At 37.6% G+C, this 19,819-nt stretch overlaps 1 protein-coding gene across 4 annotated transcripts in view; it reads right to left on the reverse strand.

The window, feature by feature from the left end:
• The window catches only part of grm4 (glutamate receptor, metabotropic 4), a 163,813-nt gene that overhangs the window by 12,652 nt on the left and 131,342 nt on the right, over positions 1-19,819 (reverse strand). For all 4 annotated transcript variants that reach the window (XM_084426031.1, XM_084426033.1, XM_084426032.1 and 1 more), the window contains 4 exons: positions 16,705-16,905; positions 11,714-11,850; positions 10,057-10,992; positions 101-350 (listed from right to left, as the gene is read on the reverse strand). In XM_084426031.1, coding sequence (XP_084282157.1) covers positions 101-350; positions 10,057-10,992; positions 11,714-11,850; positions 16,705-16,905 — 1,524 coding nt within the window. The remainder of the gene's footprint in view (positions 1-100; positions 351-10,056; positions 10,993-11,713; positions 11,851-16,704; positions 16,906-19,819) is intronic.

Here is a 19,819-nt window from a genome sequence, read left to right on the forward strand (position 1 = left end):
TGATGGTGAATAAAAAAATTTAAGATTACAAAAACAGGTTTATGGCAGTATACAAATCGTTGTCAATAACAATAAAGTGTTTATCCTCAAACCCACTCACCCTGAGTTTCCAGGTTTTCGCACAGCTCCGACTTGGCTTCTCCGTTGGGCCGCAGACTGGCCTTGGGGTTGAACTTGTTAGACATGGTGGCGGCAGTGACCACAGCTTTCAGGCTGCGAGTGCTGCGCTTGGCCACATTCTGCTCCGGGTGGAAGAGCACTACATAGACTTTCGGCATGTACAGCATCCCCAGAGACACGGACGCGCTCAGACTCACTGAGATGGTCAGTGTGGTCGTTTGTATGTACATCTGCAAAACGAAATCACAGCATATTTAAATGACAAATCACTGAAAACAAAGCCATTATTACATGGCATACTGGGTTGTAATTGGTCAATCACAGCTTTCTGTGGCCAAAAAATTTCATATAATGAAACTGTATATTTGTCCGTTGCCCCAGGCAACCAATACCCAGCAGTGTGCTAGTTTTATATCACACCACAGTCTATTTCTTCTCACATAATAAAATAATTTTCACTAATATCAATATTTGAAGACCATTTATTTACTTATTTGGTAGGAAAGAAATAATGTAAGGGACAAAACAGGTCATTATCACAAAATAAACTCATTCAGGATGATACAATAGCCCTCTTCTTCACAGTGGGGTCCTGTCAGGGCTGTATTTTGCAATAATGAAGAAGTGTACACATGACCTGGGACCTTCTTTTCACGAGGGCTTGTTGACATAATATCCCCCTGATCTAACTGACACAGTCAATATGTCAAGCCTCAACAGCCATAACCTTGTGACTCAACATGCCCAAAGCATCACCGTCACCACATTTGAATATGCGTAATTCTCTACTATATAATATGCAAATGACTAGAATGTCAGAATAGAGTAGTCATGATATAGAAGGCAGATGAGATTTAAGTGTGCAACCAACTGACACTTTGCTATCCCATGAGCAATGAGAGGTATATAGGTTAGTGGTATTATGATGCTGAACAGTGCTGTAGGTGCCAAAAAATATATGTTCCTTGAGTTTAATTGTGCTGTATTTGACAATCAGCTATTTTTACGCTCACACTTCAAGTAAAATCCATCCTTGTGTGACTTCATTCTGTCACCTGATTATCATATGATGCTCAGTGTTTCTCAACTTCTACAATTGATACAGCTTTCTCCATATTTGATGTTTAATATACAGTGGAATCCAAAAGTAAATGAACAAACAATTTTTTGGGGGGGATTTTGAACAATTTTAAAACAAAGAATATTTTGTTTAACTAAAAGATAAAAAAAAAAATATATATATATATAATATCATTTGTAGAGTAAAATGGTATTAGATAAATAAATAATTTAATTATTATTAATCGTGTAATACATACAATAATAATAAAAATGAATAATTACGATTATAAACAATAATAATAAATTCAATAATAATTTACATTAATTTCAGTGGACCCCACTGTATAAATGACGAGCAGCTGCGAGCAGGATTTCTCCGTACGATACCACAGAAGTAGAAACCAAGCGACTGATAAAACTGTTGTTTCACTTGTCCTGGCTAGTTAGCTCAGAAACTCAGATTAACATGCAAGTGATTGCTTTCATCGCTGGTCGCTTTGTCGCACCGTGCCCGGTTAGGACGCGGTGTAAGGCATTATTACTCAAATAATGAGAGGGTAATCATGATTATTTTTAACCAACCACTTGGAGCGACACTGTTTATGGCATATTTTCAGTGACACACAAACAGATACATACACACACCAGCACTAATGGCTCCAGCCACTCCATGGAACTGCTGCGAAACCCCCTGCTGTTGCTTTAGAACGCTGCTGTGTGTTTTGGCTCTGGCGGACGTGACCTCGGCTCTGGCTCCACTGTGTGCTGTGATTAAGTGTGACTCACTGCTGTGATCTCCATCCAGAGGGACTGACTGGAAAGCAGTCTCAGCACAAGTCGACAGGAAGGGTTAGGACCACATCAGCTGTGCTGGGGCTCTTCTCGAAGAAGAGACAGATGGCTACCACCCAGCACTGGCCACTAGGCAATCCTAAAGAAGTGTGTCGTTCAAATATAGTGCAGTGTCATTAAAAAGGCACTTATTAGCTAGTCACGACACCAATGTTTCAGTTGTTTTGACCATGTTGTTTGCAGAGCAAGTTAATTTCCAATACACTAAAGCCAAAAGAAGTGATTATAATCACAAATCATATCTGTAAAATTATATCTGTTGTATTAAACACATAGAAAAAAAAACATGTATCTTTTTCTACCAATTATTAGATCTACTAGATAAGTCTGAAGAGGAAGCTAGTTTGATACCACAGCAATTTTATGCTTATAAACACTCCTACATTTAATAAAAAAAACATAATATAAATATTTAAAAAAGTTAAATTCAAATATATTATAAATACATTTAAATAAGATAAGTAATAATATTTAGGTTAATATTATATAAAATAAAACCAATGCTGTGCAATTAATTAATTCATTAAATTAATGCCCAGTTAATTGAAATAAAGCTGAAATAAAATAAAAAATAATAATATTAGATTGAAAACTTAAACTTAAAAAAACTTACAAATGATACCCATGGCAACTAACTGGAATACGTTTTAAAGGACTAAGATTACTAAAATGGAAATAAAAGTTAAATAGAAATATTTTTAAAAAGCACATAAAACGATGACTAAAATTATAATGTAAAGGAAAATATGAAAATCAAAACTAAATCAACATATTAGTAAATACTATAAATAATACAAGAAAATGCATGGCTGTGCACATGGTTTGGATGATGAGATTTTGACCCAAATCTGAAAACTGTCTCATGCCAGCTAACATCCACTTATGATAAACTGGCTTTGTTAACATTTATACCTCGAACACCCTAGCAACCACCCAGCAACCAACCAGAACACCTTAGCAATAGCATTAGCAAGGAAATTGCAACCACTAATTTTGTCGTGGACAGTTTAAACTCCGCTCACATTTTCTTCAGTAAAATGATGTGCTTTTTAAAAAAAGTTAAAATGTCGCTTGCCACAGCTCAATATGTCAGAGGTCTAACCAAAAGGCCATGGCTCAGATAAAAGCTTTTGTTAAATATGGTCCCTGGCTTCAGTCAGCAGAGCTACACTTTCAAATGTAACCAGAAAATCTATGGCAGGGCTCCAACAAATCACCAGAAAGGACATGACTGGTCCATACATAGTGATTAAACAGGCTAGAAATTATTAGCTTTAGTCTATACGTCGAAAACTCTCACTAATCTTGCTGAACCTGAAGTTGCAATTACAGTCACAAATGAGGATTTAATGGCGCAAACGACAAACGATTCATAGCGGTATCTCATCAATGCCTCCGCCTCGGGCCCTGTATGTGCAGACAGCACACCTGCAATCTAATGAGGCTTGTGAGAAATACTGAGACGAGAACTAGACAGTGAATCAGTGTTAGTCCTCTGAGACAGTCTCTGTTGTCTCTACACATACAAAGTGTTCCACTTTTTTGCCCTCGAATTGAAACCACAAGTTAAAAAAAGCAGCTGTTATTGCACTCGCACATATAAATGGATGACTTGATAAAACGTACACCGGAACACCATCAACTTTAATAATACAACAACTGATTCAGCCACTTCTTCACCTGCTGCTGCCAAATTATCTCTTGGGATAAAGAACAAAAAAATTAACTGTCATTTTTTAAAAGAAAGTAGGTCTTATGTCAACATCAAAAGCTTTTTAAGAAAGAAGTAGGTCTCATGTTAATAGCGGCGCTGTGGAAAACATCATTCAAACGGATGTGAATGTGTTGCCATTCAAATGAACAATGAATTATGCACATTTAAAATCATTGAATATGCTGCACACACACACACACACACACACACACACACACAAAAACATCATTCTGTTAAGATTCCATGCTGCTCTGAATAATAGAAGAAAAAAAAATCCAATGTTTAATTTTTCCAGTGCAGGGATGGGCAACGTCGGTCCTGGAGTGCCGCTGTCCTGCAGAGTTTAGCTCCAACCCTGATAAAAACACAACATCACTTGCCTCTAGCCTTAGCAAAGCCACTTGAAGGCAAGCCTGCAACCTTAGCCGAAAAAAGCGTAATGCCAGCTAGCGCAGCGGTGTGCAGGGAAAGAGACAAGAGGCCGTTTTTTTTAATGGATGTCAATGGAGGAGAGGCTTCACTACACTGAATAGGCCGCATTTCTGAGGAAATAGCTTATCATTTAATGAATCGACAGCCCATTGGCTAATCTTCAACATGTTTGCTCTTAAACATTCATTTTTGATAGATCTATTGTTAGTTTACACACACAAAAAATGTTTTATAAGAGAAGTCATTGACAATTGCGCAAAAGGTATGATTCAGTTTACAGCACTTCTCATTCATTTCTATGGTGTCCGCAGACAGTGATTGACAGTCGCACAACTTCATGAAATTCAATGACATCAAGGCTGTAATGTGATTGGTTAACAAGGCACGCGTGATCCAAGAAAGCCGTTATACTTTCTGCAATGATAGAGTCATGGACCCTCTCATCTCCCAATAAGAAATCACCCTACACCCTTAAATATAGGGCACTATTTGAAGAGGCAGCCATTTTTAGTGATGTCAGAAACCATAGTGGACATTATCGAGTGCACTCATTCAATCCCACAATGCACCGCAATAATGAGTGTACAACCGATGTACATTCAACAGCTAGAGAATACCCATAATGCACTGTGAAAGTCGCAAGCCGAATGAATTCCCACGTCTGACCAGAAGATGGCGCCCGGACCTGAATCATCCATCCATTTTCCAAACCTCTGGTCCAATGTGGCTACAGCGTAATATCATACAGGTATAAATTCCTTTTTAATTGATTATTAAATTGTTTAATTAAGTTTTATACATAGTTTACATGACAGAGTTCAAGATAAATATTTTCATCTTACTACTGGAGCTGCCGGTTTGCTAAGTTTCAAATAGTTATTAAACCGCAAGCACAAACTATAAAAAAAGCGGCTGACCTTTCGGCACACTCACCCAGTGTCAGAATCACCCCTTATACCCTCATTCACTATTCCCTATAGTCCACTAGGAGTGAATGAAAACCGAGTGAGTGAGTGCTGGAAAGGCTGCTGCTTTTGCATTGTTTGTGCTTGCTGTAATCATTTGAAAGTGCAAACTGGCAGCTCCAGTAGTAATGAAAAGATTTATCTTGAACATGGAAACTAGCATATATAGACCTTAATTAAACTATTTAATAATCAAGTTAAAAGGAATTTACACCTGTATGATATTACGCTGTAGCCACATATTGGACCAGCTGTTTGAAAAATGGATGGATTGATGATTCAGCTGTGGCCGCCATCTTCAGGCGAGTTGTGGGAATTCATTTGGCTTGACCGTCACAGTGCATTATGGGTATTCTCTAGCCGATGAGCGTACATCGATTGTACACTCGTTATTGCGGTGTATTGTGGGATTGAATGAGTGCACTCAATAACATCCACTATGGTTTCGGATGTCCGTGCCCTATTTAAGGGTATAGGGGGTGACTTCGGAAACAGCCTCAGTGTCCAAATTCACTCACTTGTTTTCATTCACTCCCTCAAGTGAATTATATTAGTGGACTAATGTAGGGAATAGTGAATTATATTAGTGGACTAATGTAGGGAATAGTGAATGAGGGTATAGGGGCGATTTCTAACACAGCCCATATCTTGCCTTAAGACATTGATTTGCTTGTTAAGGTGTGTTTGATTAGGGTTGGAGCTAAACTCTTCAGGACAGCAGCACTCCAGAACTGACATTGCCCATCTATCATATATCCAGGCCATCCCTGAACATCATAAAGAATTAATTCTATATGTCACTATGTTAATCTACTTTCTTCTATGTTAATGCGCAGAGACAACTAACTATAAGCAAGTCATTCGTAGGTTGATGTTCCCGAGGGGTGTAAACATTGTGGCTCGGTGATGCTTTCAAAATAATGCTCTGCTTAATTGAACTACCCAGCCTAAGAACTTCTGTCTCAACCAATGGCGTGAGTTTGGGACCAGGAGTACCTCTTCGGCTAAGCAATGCTTGACTGGGTGGAAATAAATGTACATGTTTATGCCTTGAGCATTGGCCATAATACATTATTACTTCTTTTTTTTTTATTCACACTGTAATACTATTATGAATGCATCTTCCTTTATTTAAATTCATAGCAGATAGTACCAGGTTTACAGTGTAAAACTTGCATTAAATTATATCTGTGGGAAGCTGTTTAATATTTCAGAAGAAAGCTCTCATGGATCTGTCTTTACAAGGTGCTTATTTAGGTGACAGCAAATGAATGACAGACTGAAGGAGTTCAATAACGGGAATGTCAAAGAAACTGACATTTAACAGAGGTCAGGGCCCCCCCTCTACCAAACCTGTCACACACATTGATACACACGTATGTACATAAGAGATGTTGACCTCGCTCAGAAAGAGACAGTGATTACTCTGTCAGCAACACAAAGGAGGAGAGCCCCTGCAAGTGAACCCTAACGACATGATGGCACTCTAATGATAGCTTCCAGTTTTGGAGGTTGGAGATGCATACAAATAGCAGGTCCATGTAAGGCAAGACACTAGACTTAGGATATTATCAAGCTTCTTCAAAACCAACATGAGAGGAGATGTGATAGCATCAAGCATCAGAAAGAAGGAATTGTATGTTTTGCTTACGACATCAACTTGTCCAGGGAAATCCCATCAAAATGAGTCGTCTTCGCAAAATCTGGCACGCTCAAGTTTTGTATTTGAAGAATTAAAGTTTATTGTCCCTGACAAATAAAATGCAAAAACGTCACGCCCATATTTAAATAAATAAATAAAATGCCATTTGTGGGGATGAGGGTTTGAAATATATCATGAAGATATTCTAGATGCATAGGTGAAAAGAAAACTAACTGATCGGACTTGATTTTCGTTATACAGACGATCAGAACTACGAAAAGTCCCATAGACTATCAATGAGGGGGTCAAAACTTTTTCACAATAACTCTAATAGAGTTACATCCACTATCTATCTACTATCACAAACAAAGCCAAGAAACTAGTTAAGGGCATGTTAGCAATGTGCTAAGGCTTTGTCAAGCCAACATAAAAGTTTGTCCCAAAGATCTTTACCTTCTACTTAGTCATGCTTTTTGATTGCAAAATTTTTATTAAACCATTAAAACGGAATACAGGAAATTAGAAAGGACAAAAAATGATTCAGAAAAATGAATCAGAATTTGGGGGGAAAATAAAAAGAGATTTAATAGGGATCTATCTATCTATTTCATATCAAAGCACACGTGAACAGACCAAAAAGATTTTTTAACAGCTTTAATTTTGGTCTATTCCTCAAACAAAGCTATTGTGTGACTTCACAATGCTTGGAATAATGATGCATAATATGGGCCACTTTTACAATACCTTTATGGTGACTGTGGTCTTTTTTGGATCAGTCGTGTTCTGTGTGAGTGAGTAATGACATAATTCTTATTTTGGGTTCGACCTATTCCTTTAACAAGGACGCGCTAGGTTTCCAATGTTTTCATTGTGTTAGGCTACAATTTTTACCAGAACTGAATATATTTAGGATAGAAACAGCTGCTTACCTGCATTCATTTTATTTCTTTTTTATCTATTATAATCCACACGTTTGTTTTTAGATGCAGACAATGATCATGATTCTCTTTTTGACTAAACAGTTTTTTTTTTATACAGGCTTTTTTCAATGATCGGATTTCGGGCATGCTTTCAAATTTACCCAACAAAGCAATCAAAAATCCATCTGGATCCTTCTAAAATCCAGGAAGGAAGCATGCTAAAGCCCTTAGACCACAATGAGACCTACCTGCCAGACTAGCTCATTTAAAAAATCTTTTGGTTAAACCACAATAAGATGACCTCGCGATTAATCATTTGACAGGCTGATCAAATTCAGCAGGGACCAGACCAGCTGCCCACATTCAAATGCTCCAGAAAGCCTCCAAAGACATTCATTATTCACTTTGACATAAGATGACAAACAACTGATGGAGCCGGCATGCTGATGAGGCGTCTGGCAGAAATCGTGTGACAAGTGCACAGGCAGAGAGATAAGGTAAATCACAGGCCAGGAGGAAGTGAGGCATTTAATTGCTCTAAAAAGACATGTCATCTCTGACTCGCCAGGCTTTATTGTGCTTGCCAGCCTGGATGATTGTGAGGTGCTCTTGTTTTGATATGTTAATTCCCCTCTGAAAACACTGTTTGTTGAGCACACAGTGGTGGGATTGTGTCATATGACGCATGCTTTATTTTCAATGCGAAGCTAATTGCTCAAACTTTTTCTTCAGTCCTGGGATGTACAGAGCAGAATCAACGTCAAACTCTGATTACACCATGAGAGGATTGGTAGGCTTTGAGTGAATAACACTCAAAAATTACCAGCATTTTACAAGATTCAGAATGTCACTGTGAATTCAAAGCATCATTTTCTATGGTAACTATATTACTGTATAAAAATCATAGTTCGCTGCATTTAAACAAAATTAAAATAAACCAGAAGTAAAAAAAAAAAATGCAACGGTTTAATTTATTCATGCTGGGATATACCAGCAATACTGGAATGGTCTGTAGATCAGGTCTATAGTAGATTGACCAATAGTAGACAACTGAAATGTCAGCCATAACATTGCAATTAGAATGTCAAAACCCATTTAAACAACTTCAATAGCACACTGAATTGCTATCTTTCGACATAAAACTAAGCTGTAATATTTAAACGGGCCCCATCATTCAAGTGCTCAAAGGAACATGACACATTTTTAATTTGATAACTTAATTCCTTCATGTTTTTTTTTTTAACTCATCATTGCCATCCGACCGTAAAAAGTCTAAATGCACTCCAAAATACATTTGAGACAGAATGCATTCCGATCACTCAAATGATCAACACTAATTGCTATATGGGTCAAATAAAATTTTACTGAAAAGTAAAAATGACTATGAAAGTAAGTCAATTAGTTGCCAGAAATACTGTAAATTCACACTAAAACCTTTTACGGTGCAGATAAAAAAAGCAGATGCTGGGAAGAGAGGCCATGCGATACAGGGTTACATCATGATTTTTTTCTGATCAGCAGAAAGATAGTTATGTGTTTATTTTTGATTGGTGTAGGCAGACACTAGTCTAAGCCAGCATGCAATTACCAAAGTCAGTTCATACAATCTTATATCTGAATGAGTCTTTCAAACAGCGGGTTAAAAATGCACAGTGGGAAACTGAGTTTAAAGCAATAATGGCTCCCTACCAACAAGTATAACAATACTTATATTGCTGAAATTGCTTGTTCAAGGCTTTGCTAAGGGAGACACTAATTAAATAAAACTTAAATTGAAAAAGGAGAAAGCCCTTATCTTAAGCTTCAGAAACAGAAGGTCCCAGGTTTTCTAATTGAAATGAGTAATGCAGCCAATGCCAGGGTAGTTGCATATTTAAATCGGCCTCAAAACGAAGAGCAGAGCCTTTTTTTTTTTTTTTTGGTATTCCGTTGGTGCTTGTCAGTTGATTACATCATCTACAAAAAGCTGACGCTCAATCTACTTGCTATTTTCAAAGTCTCTTTTATCTTTGAGAGCATTGCTGGATGGGCAAAAGAGAGTGCCTTTGTTTTTCCCAGCCGCACATGTCCTTTTCAATATTAGAAGGAAACCACATGAGTTCTTCGCTGTAGCATAAAACCTCATGATTCTCAATTTCTCTTTGAAATAAACTGTCTGTTTTACCGCTCTGCTTGATCTAAAGCCCAAATGAACATAGTCAATTTGGTCCTGCTGGTCTGTTTTTTGCTGAAAATGGACCGTGCTGAATGGCATGTTTTGTGGGAAGCTGAGGCGGTAAATGCTGTCATTACTTTAAAACGCTTGATTCGCAAGGTCTTGAGGAGTTGCGCTCACTCATCTACTCTTACCTTTTCCGTTGACTGCGATGTCCCGAAAAAAATGGGGATGAAAGCGAGCCAGATGATGCAGGTGGTGTACATGGTGAAGCCGATGGGCTTGGCCTCGTTGAAGGTCTCGGGCACACCTCTCGTCTTGATGGCATACACGGTGCACGTCACCATCAGCAACATGCTGTATCCCAGGAGGCAGATGAGTGATAAGTCTGATATGTCACACTTCAGAACTCCACGTGCCATCTCTGGGTTTACCGTGCGCTGGTCCTCATAGTCAATGAGAGCTTGAGAAGGGGCCCATGCGAACCAGATGCACACCCCTAGGAGCTGAATGGATATCAAGCTGAACGTGATTACCAACTGCGAAGCTGGGCTGATAAAGCGTGGTGCACTGACCGTCATTTTTCCCTGCTCGAAAATCCGATAAATCCGATTAGTTTTGGTGAGCAGCGCCGCATAGCTGATACTCATTCCGAGCCCCAGGAAAATTCGCCGTAGTGAACAGATCCCTACATCTGGGGTCGAGATCATCAAGAATGTGGTAGCGTAACACAAAAAGATTCCCGTAAGGAGGACGTAGCTGAGCTCACGTCCGGAAGCCTTAACAATTGGCGTGTCATTGTAGCGAATGAAGGTGACCACTACAAAAAGGGTGGCCATGATGCCAACAATAGCAATCAGGACCGGTATAACAGCCCATGGTGAGCTCCACTCCAGCTTCACAATCGGGGTGGGCTGGCAGCCTGTGTGATTCTTGTTTGGTCTTGAATTATAGCGGCACATCTTGCAGGTGTAGAGGTCAGCCTGATACTGGTAACCATCGCAGCGCTCGCAGTGCCAGCAGCAGGAAATGCCCTTAACTATCTTCTTGCGCCACCCGGGTTTGCAGGGCAGACTGCAGATGGAAGACGGCACCTGCTTCCCTCCACCTGGCCACTGCATCGTCCGTGTCTGAATCACAAAAACAAACACTATTTACCATTCATCTCGGCTAGAGACAAGAAACAATGTTTAACATCTCAAATGAGTCTTTTCATTTCCTCATCCACTGACTCATTAAATTAATTCTTGGGGATCTCAAAGGAGCAATTTTAAACTGTATTCCTCAAGGCTATACTTCAATCCTTATTCATAAGCGATGTGTCCATCAAGTTCACCAAAAACTCTATCATTGTTTTCTCATCCTTATGTCTTTCCAACCCCATATGCTGTTTTTTTTTTTTTTTTTGTGGAACAATAAAGAAAATGAAAAGTAAAGTGTTATTTGTTCTCACGTGCGAACAATTTTATGTGCCATTTTTAAATCCTGTGGCATAAACTTAGCCTCTGACTTGTGAGACTATTTTGACCAATTTGCAGTTAGGGTAATCAGTTTATGTGACCTTCAGAGTATAATAGCATTATTTTTGTCTATCTTTCACACAAAGCTATTCGGAAGACTGCACACACACTTTTAAAGTGTATGTGTTGCCCTGTTTGGAGCTTGAAAAAGCTATTGTCACTGTTTACTATTGCTGTATGGCAACAACTGATAAAGATTCTGAAAAAAATGGTACTTTTGTGTTCCACGGGAGAATATAATAACAAAATATGGGTTTGGAACGGCATGAGAGTGAATAAACAAGCGGGGGAAAACATTTTTTTTTTTTTAAGTAATCTTGAATGCGCTTACATTTAGGTAAAGTTTGTCAGTCCAGTGGCCGATGATTTTGTATTCAGCTGTTTTGTTCTTTATCTGGTACTGGTAGATATCGTAACGTCCTGGGGCATCTCCGTTCTCATTGAACTGGACCGGATTGCCAGCTATGCCTGAAGATGTGAGCAGAGAAATCTGATTAAAGACATGCAAAAAGTGTTCCAACACCATATACCTTCACATTAATGAGCAACCGCTCACGTATGGACATATCTAGGTTAGTGTCCAAAATCCGTGAACGAAATTCAGCTGAGATTGATGGTGGGCTGGAACTGCTATATGTGTAAGCTGCACTAAATGTGCTTACAGTCAATTTAATGCAACTTTTGCAAAATACATAGATTTAGAGGCTTTTAATGCTATATTTTACACTATAGTGAATAGCCATGAGCTTTTAAAAAACACTTATTTATAATATAACAATGAGCACTGTATCTGAAGGAGAAATAAAGAACCTAATTTAAACCCGAAACAGACCGAAAAAAACACCTTGCATTACCACTGCTTAGTATAAAATACATGGCCATATTTATTTACCTCCATATACACAAGCTGAAATTCCCTTTGCAGATATCTAACCTCAAGTACATTGAGTGCAATTTCTATTTTGCCAAGGCAATAGCTTATGGAAGGAGGCAGGCGAGGAGGACAGGATAACAATGGTGCTGCATCCCATGATGCATTTTAGATTAGGTGCCTTATTCTGTGGAAAACCCTGCTGTCTCAGGCTTTAAAGTTTTGGTTAAGCTATCTGTATTCCAAGCACCTGACCGTGTCCTACTTAATTCCCTGGACCCTGTGCAGCCGAATCTACCAAACAATAGCACAAGAAACCGTGTTATCACTACTCAAATTTTGGTTATAACTATTCTGAGGCACAATCCACATGAAATTCTCACTGAAATCTAAAGGTAATTATCAGCAATGGTGGATTTCTGTAGATGAATATCCATTCTTTGTGCAGGCTTGGAAGCTGCGAGAGGCTTATTTCCAACTCTGATGAGTCAACCGCTCTGGATTAAGGAATTAAGATTTTTTACAGCCATGCTTGGTGGCGGTGCAGCACACCATATAATGCAGACATATGTAAAGGATTAAATATTCCTCAAAACAAGAGTGTGCACATGAAATGACTGAGATTCCCACAGTAAGCACTAAAGGCCAGATTTACTAAGTTTACGGCAGCGCAAACCCTCTTTTGGCGTTAAAAAACTACTGTCAGGACTTACTAAAGACATGCAGTGAAAAATTTGTCCTGAAAAGGTGTGGACACGGTTATTTTTGTGGCTGACCTTGCATTTGCATTTGTAGGTGTTTCCCTTTAAGACGCAAAATTTATGGGAGGAGAGTATTTAAATGAATCATGCAAGGTGATTTACTAAAGTTTGTGCTAGTCAATTTACTGGTATTTGCGGCATTAATTACTGCCCAAGCGGCAACATTCTAGTAGTATGACGGTGACACTGTAAAAATCTAGTTATTAAACATACAGAGCAAAACTAGCATTATTTTACAAATTTTCCTCATGCAGTACAGGGCTCTGAATCTACCAGGAAGATGGCACTAAACAGTGAACTGTCCCAAGACATATATCCTTATTAGAGCAGTGAGTGTACTCCACGGCATCAAAGGGTTGAGTTGAGGTTTCATCTGAGGTTCATTTGATGAGACATTGTGCAGTACTTCAAACAATGGGATCAGGGAGAAACAAAGGTAGACTTCCAGCTCCAGAGAAAAGGCTTACAACTCAGCCAAGAGATCCTTCTCATAGATAGCTAGATAGATAGATAGATAGATAGATAGATAGATAGATAGATAGATAGATAGATAGATAGATAGATAGATAGATAGATAGATAGATAGATAGATAGATAGATAGATAGATAGATAGATAGAGTTGCAGACAGACACTCGTTGAGTGCCAAAAACAAATAGCAGCCGCCTTTTACAGTTCCTCCTGAACCAAAACAAAGAGCTTATTCTGCGTTCACGTCATGCCGTAACCGTAATTACAAGATGGCAACCTGTGAGCTGTTCATGTCCTCAGACTGGGATTTATGCGTTTCTATTTCAACACTATCAACAGCGAAATGAACCTGCAGCAGTCAGTTGGTACAAGTAAGAGCTCTGTAAGTTGTTTATGTCATTATTATTGTGATGTTATGTGCTTTGAGATATGAGGTAATATGACGCCGTCTCTCGTCTTGTGATGCTTTGTAAACTCTGCTGTGTGCGTTCATGTGTTTTGAAAGAGTGGCGGCTTTGGAGAGCTATCTGAAGGGAGGATGGGATATTTTGCTTTCAAAACTAGCATGCTATTGCTAGCCTGTCCGAAACTGCCTACCCTACCTTTAATATATATAAAAAAATCCTTAGAAAAGAATTTATTATATTATATCCAGGACTCAAAGTAAATTCAAAACAAACTTGTACAATTGTTTTGTCGTTTTCAACCAACCATCAGCAAAATTCTAAAAGCCATTTTGGCAGTAATTTATGTTGTTAAAAAAAGACAATGTGGAGGAAACCTGCAATTTGAGCTTTGGGAGCAAAACCAGCAGTTTAAAGGCCATCACACTCAGTAGACTTACAAAGAAGAAACCATTCTGGATGAGAGTGAAGACTGCATGGTCTTCAGAAGAGTACAGAGGCAAAAGAAGAGTGATGGGGACGCCTCGCTTAATCTCAGGCTATTGAAGACTCTAACTAACCTCACTCAAAGTCGTTTCAAGAGAGGAGGACAGGGTTATGTGTGGAAAGTAGCGCTGGAAACAAGCAATGCCGAGTTACTAGACAGTTTTGTGAGATCTGACCTGCTGTGTGTACCCAAAGCTGTTTCAAAAGCAAAACTGTCCCTCTCATCAAGGCAAAAAAATCTCTGCCAGCTCAGCTGCTGCTAACGTCTGCCATGGCCACTTCTGAACTGGCAGGAGAAGTGTTGCAAACTGATTGCATTCTGAACACTCTTATAATTATCAACATATCTGTTCATTAACAGTAATAGGATAACTGAGTAATACAAAAGCTGTTGATTTGCTGTAAATAGGGTTAGAAGTGTAAGATATAGAAGTGCTTGTAGAGCCTTTCTCAACTCAAGAATAACATTAGCATAATTCTAACATAACTGAACATTAAACACTATTTATCAAGTCTCCCCCTTTTGTCATCTTGCACAAAACCATGTGCATTTCTAACTTGAGCTTTTAAGTGTCAATTTCTGATGAAAACAATTTCAGTGAATTTTACATGCCACATTATATACAAATTAAATGTGTTTAATGCTGCAAACAGTTTTACCTTATTGTTATTAAAATAGAAGTTTATTTTTCTTAAAAAGGGCCACTAATATTTATATACACATTACTGTTCAAAGGTTTGGTGTCAATAAGATTTTTTTTTAAAGAAATTAATACCTCTATTCAGCCAGGACGCATTAAACAAAAGTGACAGTAAAGACTTTTAACAGACATTGTTATAAACAATGTTTGTTACAAATAAATGCCGTTCTTGTGAACTTTCTATTCATCAGAATCCTTATTAATATATCACGGTTTTCACAAAAACATTAAGCAACTGTTTTCAACATAGAACAAATGTTACTTAAGCAACAAATCAGCATATTAGAATGATTTCTGAAGGATCATGTGACACTGAAGAGTGTAATAAATAATTGCTGCTTTCATCACAGAAATAAATGATATTTTATAAGATATTAAAATAGAAACAATTGGTGAGTATAAGAGACTTCTTTCAAAAACATATAAAAATATTAGCAAACCCCAAACTTTTCAAACAGTAGTGTATACAGTTCATTTTGAAAGGAAAAAGCTATTTTCAAAATTTCCGAGGTTTAGCAATCTTTTAAAGAACCATCACTTTTGATGCACTGTCTATTACTCACATAGAAACAACCAAAGTGTGACAGGTGGTTCAACATGACAGTCAGACCTTTGCTTTATGTAAAAATGGACATAATAAGCTAGATACCAAAGCTTAAGCGATCAGACCTTGAAAACAACATACCAAGACCTGAATAAATGTGAACAGCACAAAATTACCGATTACCGGCTCCGTTCGACCACTGAGTATTATTCATTAAAACATTAGTTCTTAACTGGTTCCCGAAGAACTCCCCAATCAAGTGTTTATATTCTGAGCTAACATCCAACTACCGCTGTAATTGTCAGGCACTTCATTAATTCAATTAGATCTGCATGTTTTCTGCTGGAAAAACGTCATGGCCTATTCAAAAGCAGACGCTATTGACAGTAAAAAGCTCAGTAGAGAATCATTCAATCAAATGCACTAATGATTGAAGGGCACTTGGTCAGAGAAGCATGTGACAGATCAATTTGCATAACAGTTGACCCAGTTGAATTTCTTTTTTTTTTTAATTACCCCCGAAAGTCATATTCTATTAGCCGGTTACACTTCAGAACTGTAGGCCACATCATCATGGTCCTCTGAGTAATTGTGAATACTCAGTAAATTAATTAGTCATACTGCCATTGATAGTCCAGGAAGAACATGTCCAAAGGGTGTTGTGAGCCCACTGCAAACTGCTTTAATTAACACATACATGGCTCTGGAGGAACCTTGGCTTGGGTACGCTAAGCACATATCAAAATACTTTTCTGGGGAGCAGTCGGTCCTTCCTCAGGGCTTCTGTTGTTTCTCACAACTCTAATCCGTTACAGCAGCTAATCTTTGTAAAACCAATTGTTGACAATTTATAACCAGGGTGGGGCTTTAGAAAAAGGATTTTGGACAGCTTTCAAAAACGTCTCCTGTGAGAGAGTCGTTTTAAAATTGCTGTGCTGCGATGAAGAAACTTTAATTCACCATCAGAGGGATAATTATGCAAAAATCCCTTTTCTTAAGCACCCATAAACAGATGTTTGCTCTGTGCTGGTAGGTCTGTGGAAGGACAAACAGAAGAGCGCTAATGCAGAAGGTAAACAGTTTACCTGAAATCTTGACAGCGCGGATGTACTTTAGCAGGAGGGTTCCGTCAACAGGGTCCATTTTGGAGCAGAGTCCCACCTTGCCAGGGCACAGGTCTTTGTGCATGTTGTGGAGGGCGTGCGCCATTGCGTACACTGCGTCAATCACGAACATCACCTTTCCCTCTTGCTCATAGGACGAGTCTTTTCCGATCCGCTCTTGATCTGACAGATGAAAGAAAACGTTTGCATGAACATCAACTGAAGTGTCATTAGATTTTGACTGAATTGTCACACTTACTCTAGTCTAGGAGAGCACTGGAAGCGGCTGATGTTGCACAGCTTGATGCTTTCTATACTGAGTAACTTGCCACACCATCTCACTGTTAAACCAGCTGTGAGCTTGAGGCTTAGGGTATATCTCTGAATTTAATAAAAAATAAAATAAATAGTAAAATACATAAAATAATAAATGTTTTCTATATGACATAAAATAATATTTCCTTATTTTACCAAAATACAATAATAGTAGTTCTAATGTGATGCAATACAACTATTTAAACTCTTAAAATCCTCAAGATTGCATTTTAGTTCTGAGCCAAACACAAATGTGTCTTATTTTATGAAATTTTAACAAATTAACTGAAGTATTAAGCAAAGAGCTTTTGAGGACAAGAGGAACATACTTGTAATATTTACCAACTGAGAAAGACAACTCAAAATATAATAATTTAGAGCGCGTTGCTTCTTTAACAAGCATTGTGTACAGTGGTGTTACAGTTTTATCAAGGGTAAATCTTTACACATCAAATTAATCAGCTTGCCAACAAGAATGCAACAGAATGCATTCAGGAAATGTTTCGTTTCAGTTGCATGAAAGTAAAAAAACGTTTTTGAAACGTGAACGCTCCTACATAAATGAATGCAGATGGTTAAGAACAAACAGTAAGCACTTTCTTGATCAATGACAAAACCTGGTTCTGAAACACAGACAGTAGGATGTAATTCTGCCAAAAAGTAGCGCACATTTCCATTAAGGTAGCAGCTCAGTGTTCTATCATCCTATCGTATAGATAATGGACACATATGGAATTGTAGTAAGACTTCTATAAAACCATTACAAGAATGATCTGAAAAAGGCACATTATAAATCTCATCAAGCTCTCTTCACAAGTCTGACAATTTTAAATGCCTAGTTGCTATGGATACACTAATTTGAGATACCATTAGAATATGTAAAGAAGCATCATTCTAGCATTTTTGTCATAAATGTTTCATAATTAGGCCTAAAACGTTGTGACAATTATGATATAATATAAAAATTTATATTCAGGCACAGCTTGGGTCATGAATATTACTTATGTGATTCACTGAAAGGCGTATATATATAAAATCTTTTTTTTTTTTTTTTTTTTTTTTTTTTTTTACATATTACCAATTAAAAGCAATGCATAAAATGCTTACAGTACAAATATTACTAGATAAATAATTAAAATGAATAAATAAATAATTTAAAATAAAATTTTATAAAATTAGAAAATACAAAATTCTTTATTTTCTCACCACACTGTGAAAAATTATATGATCAATAAGTTATGACAACATATGTTTTTTACATTGCTTTAACTCACCAAAATAAGTTGAGCAATTTTCAACTTTTTTATATAACTTTTTATATAACAAGATTCAACTCATTTAAGTCATTTTAATGTAATTTAAGTTGAAGTTGAAGTGCGTATAAAGTAAAGATCATGTTCCATGAAGATATTTTGTAAATTTCCTACTGTAAAGATATAAAACATTTATTTTTGTGAGTGAATGCAGCACAATCGCGAACATAAATGGACACCTTTAAAGGCGATTTTCTCAATGTTTCGATTTTTTTGCACCCTCAGATTCCAGATTTTCAAATAGTTGTATCTCGGCCAAATGTTGTTCTATCCTAACAAACCATACATAAATGGAAAGCTTATTTATTCAGCTTTCAGATGATATATACATCTCATATATAAAAATATTGATCCATGTGACTGGTTTTGTGGTCCGGGGTCACATATATGAATTCAATTCATTAATCTGCATACTTAAAAAATAAAAAGGAGGGGCAACCAGTCGGCTTCTTACAGTACTGTACAGTTGTGTGTGTAAAAGGTTGTATTTGAAATAATTTCTACAGGGCTTGTTAAATAGTATTTAAATAGAAAGGGGAAGAAAATAATCAAATATACAATATGCCACGAGTTGTCATCTCACATGTTCAGTTATCCAAATCCCGTATCTTGCTCTTCATGCCACGGATAAATGAAAGAGGTCTGGTAACACACGAGGGTGGAATAATAGACAGGGAGACAGCAAGCAAGATTAATTATCTCTCAGCGCTCATATAATCATGCCAGACAGCTGTATATTCATTAGAGCTGGAGTTGCTCAGCATGTTTTTTTTTTTTTTTTTTGTAAGGTCTTAATTGCAAAGGAGCTGTTTCAATTATGACCCTGCCAGAACAAACCGGAGAGATAGCTGTCAGATGTCAGGTTGGCAGATTGCAGGGTACACTCTTTAGAATAAAGCCTATGCCATTGTCATTTTGAGTTAATGCCAGCGTTTACAGTATTTTTACAGTATAAAACAACTGCAAAAACTGAAAGAACAATCATTACTCCATACAATAGGATTCCTTTCAGGTTAATGCCACTTAGTGCAGTATTTTACTGCTGTTTGAAATTTCAAAAGGCTGGTTTCCTCTTTTACTCAATACTCTTTGCATGTTCGCCCAAGACAAACCCATCCATATCCCTTCTCTTCCTACATTTGCAAACCTTTTCTTATCTAAACAAAGCCAGAGTGTTTTTTTTTTCTTTCTTTTTTTTTTTTTTCTAGAAGCTGCTGTTAGTAAAGAAATGTCTGTCCTATTCTTCTATGGTTTCTAATCAACAGCACTTCAGCTTTGCCTTAAACAGAAAGCCAAAGGCAATTTAACATCCTCGACAGTCCTTTTGCATCTTGAAAACCCTAAATTAAAAAGGCAGGTTTTGCTTGTGTAATTGTTCACCACAAGCATAACCATTTGGGGGGTGGGGAATGTTCGACTTCCGCCGTGGAAAAAATCCATTGTAAATCTTTCACACTGGGGGAGGATGG

Source organism: Rutilus rutilus (assembly GCF_951802725.1).
Source record: "Rutilus rutilus genome assembly, chromosome: 12".
NCBI lineage: Eukaryota > Metazoa > Chordata > Actinopteri > Cypriniformes > Leuciscidae > Rutilus > Rutilus rutilus.